At 30.3% G+C, this 9,999-nt stretch overlaps 1 protein-coding gene and 1 long non-coding RNA gene across 2 annotated transcripts; both read left to right on the top strand.

Moving 5' to 3' along the window:
* Positions 1 to 3,096: 3,096 nt before the first annotated feature.
* On the top strand, positions 3,097 to 4,737 carry LOC126772032 (uncharacterized; the record flags this gene model as incomplete). Its single annotated transcript, XM_050492210.1, has 1 exon — positions 3,097 to 4,737. A coding segment is annotated over one exon (1,641 nt), but the record flags the coding sequence as incomplete, so codon positions are not given.
* A 2,214-nt stretch (positions 4,738 to 6,951) lies between these two features.
* Positions 6,952 to 8,586, top strand: LOC126771703 (uncharacterized). The gene is made up of 2 exons (XR_007669556.1): positions 6,952 to 7,206; positions 7,695 to 8,586. It is a non-coding gene; the product is annotated as an uncharacterized LOC126771703 (long non-coding RNA).
* Positions 8,587 to 9,999: the final 1,413 nt, after the last annotated feature.

The following is a 9,999-nucleotide window of genomic DNA, read 5'->3' as shown; positions in this document are numbered from 1 at the left end:
AACTCTTTATTCAATATAGAAGCGTTACATTTTGATTATTGATTGTCATAATCTTCAATCAATCATAAATCATTCGATCTGGAAATAGACACCTCAGACCTGAGAAGAATCGGCGAAAGAAGCTCAGTAGGATTTTTCTTTTTATGTATCACATTTTACAATCATAGGCAATACACGTTAAACGAGTAATATTTTTTATTTAAAATATATTGATATATACCAAGATATATTGGAGCATTGTATGTTGGAAGGGCCAGCTCTGAAAAAGCACAAATTAAGCATATGAAAATTCAGTGGTGCTTGGCAAGATTTGAACTTAGAATAATGGGTTAGAACCCACGCCTTTTAACCACTGAGCCGTCACGGCTATAATATCTAATAAAATATTAAGATTTGTATAACCAGGATTGTAGACAACACCCACTTACAGCATCTCCATGTCAAGTAATATCAACATATTGTTGTTTCCACTTCGTAAGTATAAATTCTTCTTGTCAGTGATTTAAATCATTACATACATATGGCGACACACAGCCTATTTTATTAGATCTATAATTATAATAATGCGTGTAATTAACAAGTTTTAATGATAAAGCTTGTTCTTCTAATTTGATCTGGATGTCTCCTGTTTATTAAGTTGAACATCCTGTGTCAGCTCTTTCACCAGGTTACTCCAGGTTCCAGATTCTAATGCGTACATTAAGTAAAGGACTTTTGTTTTGACTCATGTATATTTCATTAAAAAACAGATATACCTTATTCTTTTTATATTAATTATAAGAGAAATTAGCCAAGTGTGCAGGATATATTAAAGTGCACAAGTGTGAGCGCTAGCACAGGTGCACTCTTTGTTCCTAGAATCTCACAATCCGACAATTTTTTTTCTATTCTATAAAAAAAATCTGAGACGACCGGAAAAAGTTCAGGCCTAGGACGTGACAGTACGGATTTACGTGCTTTCCGAGGTACAGGACTGAGACATTGAGCTGCTACTGAGAGTCATCGATAGAATAACCCAATAACTTTTTATCGGCTCAAAGTGGAGTTTGAGTCCAGGACCTCGGGATCTGTGGCCCTATATCTAGCCAATAGATCAACGAGGCAGTTATATTAATATTAATCACATGTAAAATTAACACGCTGTCTTGTGTATATTGCTTAATATAAGGTTAGGTTGACTTTTTAATATAAAATAGATAGGCAGACAAAAGGGCCACCTGATGGTAATTGGTCACCACCGCCAATATATATTGACAATGTAGATGTATTCCTTACATATAGTATTGCTGTTTGGCGGTCGATTAGGTGTTGATAGGCAACGAACCAAATTGGCTTGCAAAGCCCTACAACTAAGTATATAACCTTCTTCAAGAATTGGGATATCAAATGCAAAAAGTTTTTATATAAATACAACGGTTAGTTCGCGTACAAAAAATAAAACGAACTTTTCAGTTTTATTATATATATTATAGATTACTTGATACTTTAATATTAAAACCATGTTATGTATTGCTTTTACTTGATTACAACAAGTCATTAAACGATCAATAAATTTCAAATGTAGTAACTAAAAAGTGTTTTGTTGTAAGTGTAATTAATGTTTTTTTATATATAGACTAAAGAGTAAAATTATAAAAAATAACATAAATAATTAGATAACTAAAATAATTCTAACACGATATTTGCGATTACGTCAATATATAATTTACATTACTTTATTGTATTTATTACAAAGAGAAAAAAAAACAAAACATAGATAAAGCCTAAATAAAAGTAGCATACAATTTTGGCGACCTTATCGCTACATAGCGATCTCGTCCAGGCAACCAACGGTGTAAGTAATAACTCATAGGATGTGAGGTAGGTGGAGCTGTAATAATAAATAAAATAACATTAATGTATAAATAAAACAAACAAATAAATGTAAATATAGAATACAAATATTATATATCAATAAATAAATATACATAATCTTATGAACGGAAAATGTTTAAAAAGCTGATACGAAAAATGGTATACATAAAGGTTACCTGCATTTATATATTGTTAAACATTTACAAACAATTCAAATAATACCGATTCACTGAGAATGATTATATGTCTCTTGTACTGTGATTACAATATCATAACAGTTCGTTTCCAAAAATATTAATGTATATAAAAATATACTGTCATAAAACTGTTTTCGTGTAAAGTTAGGTGGTTCGCTTGTCACATAAAAAATGATTATTTAAAGACCAATGCGTACGAACCATCACGATAATTGCTATCGATAGTATTAAGAAACATAATAAAATGTATTTTGTTATGTAATAAAGAAAATATTTGTCTGTTTATTTAATACGGATTGCTAGCTAGATAGCTATAAAGTAAGTTATAGGTATCTTATGACATTTTTGTGAGAATAGCTTGAATTTTTAAAGATATATAAATAAATTCTCTTTCAGATTGGGTTGTCTAGAAGAGATGGCTAATTAGCCTTTTTTGTCATTAATTTAGTTATTTTGTTTTTACCTGTTAAGCATTTTCCATATAATATAAAATATATCTATAATGTAAAATTAAAAAAAATATATTTCAAACTTCTTTGGGTACTATTAGTTATTTATTAATATGTTGTTATATTATATTTTACGCAGAATTAATAACTTCTATATGCTCTATGGTTTCTTGTATGAAATATTATATACATATGTTTATATAATGTATTATTTTCATATTAATATATTTTGCTAAGTTTTCGAGCGTTAGTTTAGTTAATGATAAAAAGTTTAATATATAATTTAAAAAATAAAATCTGAAGCCAGGAATATCTCTAGTTATATTTGGACATACTAAAAGTTATTCAGTTCTAAAGTCAGTCGTAATTTGATCGACATGCTGTTCATACTATTGATAGCAACTTTACATAATATAGAAACCAGTGCAAAATTGGTACCAGATCATAATAATAATGAAATTTCATCTATTGCGACGTGTTTTCACGACATTTACAATCTCCATCAAAACTTTTACAAGCTTACTGTTATAATTTACGAAAATGAGACCAGAGAAAATACTCCGGATAACATATTTAAAAAAACCATGATGAAAATAATTAATGAAAACAAAATCCCTGTCATTAAAACAAATAAATTATACGAAATACCTCAAACAGCAGAAATTAATGAAAGCACAATGATGATTGTGGTTTACTTGAAATCTTGCAATGAATTAAGAATCATAGAAAATCTTTTCGTTGACATCAAATTTAAGTATATAATCATAGTCGATATGTTCTTAAGAGACAACTGCTATTACGTTGTAAAAACAAAACTATCAGAATTTAATAGTTATGATGTTACTTTTATCACAGCTGATAGAAAAACTGGAAAATATAATCTCCTAACGGCCATCCCCGAAATCGATTCAGCAACGTGTAATACCACTAAAATGGTAGAAATAAAACTGATAAACGGTTGCACTAATGGTACACTCGATGAGAAGAAGCTTAATCACGTTTTTCCAGTTAAAGCGCCATCTAATTTAAAATTATGCAATTTTAATGTAGGAATGGCTACTCGTTTTCCTTATTCAGTGACTAACAATAAAGATTCCTTGAAGGATCTTGATAATGCAGAATTCTACGGAGCTGACGTTGAGATAATGAAAATCATGGCAAATAGATTCAATGGTACGTTGAAATTGTTTTATACTAAAATAAATGAGTACGATCCAATTTTGCGTAAAATCCTAGTAGAATATTTTAAAAATGGAACTCTAGATGCTTGTGCTGGTGGTATATACCGTGTATATGGAGATGAAGTGAGTTATTCTGGTATATATTCTAGACAGTCAATTTTTTGGATTTACACAGTGGAACGAGACAGAAGAACCTCGCAATCACTTATTCTCAAAATGAATGGAGTGTACATATTTTTAATCATCTATCAATGCTACGTTATTTTATGGAATTTAATTTGTAAATTCGATCGTCAAACTACATCGATTAATGACTCTTTCGTATATGGATGGGGGGCTTTGTTTGGCGGTGCGGGATTGCAAGATGCAAGATCTTTAAAACAAAAGTTTCTTAATATCGTGTATCTGATAGCGTGTTTGCATTTATCAGCTTACGTCAGTACGCAAATATATTATTATCTTACAATTGATAGACCTCCACATTTTTTCACAACAATAGATGAATTAATATCATCAGGTAGAATACCGTATCTTATTTCTGATCAAAAATACTTTGTCGATGATAGAAAATATATCGCGTTTGCCAATACGTCTCGCGAGTGTGACACCTTTACAATTTGTGAGGAACTAATTTTAAAAAATAAAGGATCGACTATTATTGTTGATGGACAATTGGCTCCATTACAATCCTCATCAGCTGTTAAAGACGAAGCAAAAGTATTACGAGTTCCCGAGGATATTTTAGTTGTATATCATGAAATGGTTCTAAGAAGAAGTAGCCCTCTAGTGGACAAATTCCAAGAATACACACAAAGATTGTTCGAAGCAGGTATCTGTCAAAAGCTGTATGTTGATGCGATTGGTATAACAGTTGTTGATAGAGCGAAGATAGCTACACAGAATATTTTGTCCAATAGTTATAGTTGCACGGTGGGCTGTGAAATTACTTTATCACAATTGTCTGGTGTTTTCTGCATTTGGATGGGTGGATGTTGTTTATCGTGTTTTGTTTTTATTTTCGAAATTCTAATGAATATACCTAGACTAAATCATTAATAATTATTATCACTTTGAACATGTATTGATATAATTATGTTACTTGTAATTATTTTATATTTTCGATAGTCGGTTGCAATTTTATTCATCAATTAAAATGCTGGAGTGTTAATGTAGTATATTCCTTTATGTTTTTAAATTTCTGCATAAAAAATTCAACAATTTATTTTCTTAGATTGAGCTGAATAAGGAGAAATTCCAGAATTCCTTCTCCGGAAAAGTATTTGGTTAATTAAAAAGTTAACAAGTCTCCGACATCACGTTTTTTAAGAAAAATCTTCAGACATATGGAAATTTCTCCTCAAAATTAACAAAGGTTGCAGATGGGCCTTATTTTACATTGGACTCAAATGAACTCAGTCAAGATTTATTTAATCGAAAACAGTGTGGAGTACTGGTTAAAATATAATACAAAATTAAAGATAACAACAAAAATTAAAAAAATAAAATTATAAGATGAAGAATATTTTCATAAAGAAACCTTACGAAATTAAAAATATGGCTTAAGATAATTTTGTTATTAAAACTCTGGGCAAGCATTCAAAGTATATAAGGTAACGTAAAATTTAAGTAGGTTTTTGACTATGAAATAAGTATACTCTCGAGTACGGATACGAAGTATAGCTACCTAAAATAGAAAAACTAGCTCTTTTGTTCTTCCTGTAAGAACTATTTTGCAATAGTAATGTCGCCATTTGTCTCGCAAGCTTAATTCAAAAATGTTTTATCACGATCTCACACTCTTATTACCATAGAACTACGGTTTATTTTGATATTGCACTCATAGCTTACATGATTTCTATAGCATATTAGTCTCCGCTGGTTTCAGCTTTCAAATAATGTGCTAGATGTCTAAACAAACGTGTGTTCTGTTTAGGATGATATTATTTCGTGTGTTACATTTGGTACACATTTGAGTTTGAATGTTTACTTATTTAATTTTGCCGTTTTATTTACTTTGTATTATATAGTATGCAAAATAATAGTAATGTTCGAGCACATCTATATTTACTTGCATTAATCTTTATACAATTACTGGTGTATATGCTATAAATAGTAAATATCATTTTAGAGAATTATAACTGAAAATAAATAGTACATTACCTACAGTTATTTTAATTTGATTTAACAAAAATATCATATTAAAATAAACTGATGAGGTGATGATTGATGTCCGTTTATGGAACCCCTATCAAAGTTAAGCATTTGACATTGTATGGGTACTGCGGCATTGTTTCCGTAGTCTATGTATTATTTACATGTATATTATATTATGTATCTTGTATAAGAAATAATAGAATACCGTCTTATCTAAAAAAACTATAATAATTAATATATCACAGTTTGTTTTATTATAAAATAGTATTATATTGAATGAAATTTTATAGCAATTTTTTATTATTATTTTGTGTGAATATATTTATTATATTATTATTATTTGGCTTAATAAATTAAATTTGCATATCACTGTGGCAGTTATTTTGTGCCTTCTAACACCAACAATGCAAACTTAATTCTGTTATACATTAATTGAATTGAGTTAATGTCAAAATAATATCCTTCATAATTATTTTAAGTATCTACATTATTTAAAATAAATTATGAAATTTCAAGAAATGTTAAATAATGATGAACTCTTTCAACTCTTCTCAAATTTTTTCCCTTTAGATATATAAGCAATGGAAATAGGTGTATTTCCATTATTTATATAGCCTATGACCTTAACAAGGTTCCACGCTATCAAACAAAGATGTTAAATTTTATAAAAATCGATTTAATGGTTTGATAATGCAATGAACTGGCATATTTTCTTGGATTTTATGAAGACCTCCTAAAGATTTCTGATTTAAAACTACCTATCTCAAGTGAGTCTAGCGGGACATATTATAGTGCACAAGTGTGTGCTCAAACACAAAGCCATTACTTTCCTTCATCTCATAATCTGATGAGACAGCAGATCCGACACGATTGGAAAAAGCTCAGTCGCAGGACCAACGGCTTAACGTCATTTTCGAAAACGGTGGTGTAAACATTACCACATCCAAGATCCCGGGCTGCAACTGAGTTAATTTCTCGACTGAAAACCTCAATAACCTTCCATTGGCCTGACCGATTTGAAGGCAGGACCTAAGGGTCTGTGGCCCACAGACCCTTAGGTCCTGCGTTCGTGCGTTTAGTGTTTTAAGTTAGCCACTAGACCGACGAGACGTTTACAATATGTATTAGTCTGATAAAACTTTAAATAAATTAAAAACAACGCTTCAATGAAGATAATAATTTAAATTGAACACTGAAACAATGATGAAATGTGTAAAATACATTTTTCAATATTGAAATGAAATGAATTTTACTGATAAGCCATCGTACCGTGTATTTCATACCGTATTGTTTCAATGTTTAAAATGTTTCACTTCAATTCAAGAAAGAAAATAATATTCATTTATATAAATTATTTCATATTTATTTTATGTAAGTACAATTTTAATATAAGTTTATGGTTTTTTTTTATAAATGGGTATGCGGAAAAATGGTTCGCCCAATGATGATGTGGTCACCATAGCCCATAGACATTGGCGCCGTAAGAAATATAAACCATTTCATACATCTAATCCGTCATCAATCTTCGATATTAAGATGTTATATCCCTTGTTTGCTTGTGTTGAAAAACTGAAAGAATAAGGTATATATACCACGAAAAAACTAATTATAATACAAGAGCTCATATTTAGACGGATCTTGACCAGAAAGATCTGTTTCAAATTCGGAAAATAACAATTGTTTTATATCAATCTTGTTCAATAAAATCGTGTCCCACGAATAACTACAAAATTTTGAGCTAAACCTGATGAATAGCTAACGAATTAATGAGGGCCAAACAAAGATGCTAATTTATGATATGTTATTAAATAAATAGGAATGATATTGCAATATATATTTTTATGATTTTTCAATACTAGGTCAGATGAATTATGTAGAAGGTGCTGTACCCATCGATATTGAAGTAGAAAAACCAGGAGAACCAGTAAAAAATTACCCAAAAATAATCATGATGATACCAGATAAGACGCCCTTGATTTCAAGACGAAAGGAAAATAGTGTCATATTGTAATGTTGTTAAGCTATTGCATCGTTTTCAATATTATAAAAGCTTATAATCGTCTAGTCTCGGCAAAATTAGTACTTAATTAGTACCTATAAAAATATATAATATAAATTTAAATATATTTTAAATATATTTAAATTTATATTATATGTATGACTGAAACCGTAGGCCTAGTTATTTATCAAATTAAATATGACTAACAATTACGCGATTAAATTGAGTTCAAATTACAAAATTTAATTTGTCATTCACTTCAAAATTAATTTAAGGGATATTAAAATATCGAGAGAAATCTCTGAAAACCATCTGATTAAACGTAAAAGAGTCGGGTGAGTTGAGATTAAAACTATTTCCAGTGAAGTGAAGTGAATGCGACGGAGCGTAAACTCCATCAAAAGTTATAGAAAAGATCTCTTTGAAAAGCCTCCAAGCGTCATGAAAAGATGCAGAATAATCTCCTAAGAATGAATATCTTATCTTAAATTATATTTTAAGTGAATCTTGCTACCAGTTATTTTACGGGTAAAGTAACAGCCTGTAAATGTCCTACTGCTGGGCTAAGGCCTCCTCTCCCTATTTGAGGAGAAGGTTTGGAGCTTATTCCACCACACTGCTCCAATGCGGGTTGGTGGAACACATTTTACGGGTATTGTCAATTAATTTTTTCTTAACGTCATGAATATTCTGAAATACGATATTAATTTATTTATAACTTAACCTAAACTCAATATATTATATAAACGTGTTGAGTTTGTTTGTTTCTCTATTTTTGATGCACACACACACACATAGAATTAATTTACTTTATACCCTAGCAAAATACATGAGTGAGAAGCTGCAAGTAAGAACTAATAGTAGCTGCCAGTGAGTGACCCACTGTTGGGCTAAGGCCTCCTTTCCATTTTAGAAGGTTTGGAACTTATTCCAATCGCTGCTGCAATGAAAATACACAAGTAATGTCACATGCATTGGTAAAATACAAGCAGGTTTCATAAAGATTAACACGCGTCTAACAACTAAGCTGTCTCGGCTCTTAATAAAAACTTTCATATTATATAAATCATGTACATATTTATTATTATTTTAAGTAATGTATCACATACATTAAATATCCAGCAGTCTCGAAATATTGTGAAATCTATCAAAAAATGGAGCAACTGGCGTTATTAAGCACTGAATCCCTTCCCTTTGAGCGAGGCCGTCGGCTAGAAGTAAAATTCTACTGTAGTGAGTATTAAAACGTTTGCGACACAAAAAGCGTTCGTTTTTCCATAGTTACTACACATATTCCAGTAGTAAATTCGAATGGTTCAAAAACAACAGGAAAATGTTGCTAGAATTCTTGCGGTCATTAAACATATATTTCTATACGCATTCATGATTTGTATAGAAACCCTAGCAGACCATGAATTCTCCATTAATAGGAAGGAGTGCTTCTATGTAAAGGTGATTGTTTGAAGCTTATTCCGCCACACCACTGCGCTGCGGCTTCGTGGATGGCCACACACAAGACGTATAATCACATATTAACGATCTGAAACTTGGTGGTACTTTGCTCATACATACATAAGTTTCAACATAAGTTTGTCGGTATGTTTGTCCTCTATGCGTTCCTAAACTGTTTATCTGATTGTAATAATAATTAGGTGGTTCTTCTGCACACATCCAAGAAAGTTTCTGGTATAAAAAAAAACAAGTTTTTCTTTAAATGTTTTATGTATTTATTGGCAGCTGGTGTTTTATAATAAATATATATTATTTGTCACGTGAAAGTAAATTTATTAATAGAACGTAGCCTTTGATCTATATATTTGAACTCTGGACCCTATTTTTCTCTCAAAGACTCAATCAAAGCCTACGATCCGAGAAATGACCTAGTTCTCCACTCAATCCACAATAGCGACTCGAAGCCTTTTTCATTTCGTCGCTGAGTCTATTTTATTAAAAGGGCTTTATGAATCTTCAATGACTGACTTTTTCTCTTAATAGGATGATAGAATATTAGTTCTTTGAGTCGTGCTTAAAGCTCTATTAACATATTATTTTAAAATATTTTATTTTCAGTTTTTAAAAAAGATATAGACTATGAAACAGTCATATGTTTTTAATTTAAAAACAATATTGTTTGTTTTTATCTGTTGCTACTATGGCAACACTCT

The sequence above is a fragment of the Nymphalis io genome, chromosome 11, assembly GCF_905147045.1.
Source record: "Nymphalis io chromosome 11, ilAglIoxx1.1, whole genome shotgun sequence".
NCBI lineage: Eukaryota > Metazoa > Arthropoda > Insecta > Lepidoptera > Nymphalidae > Nymphalis > Nymphalis io.
This window is presented reverse-complemented; position numbering and strand designations above follow the sequence as displayed.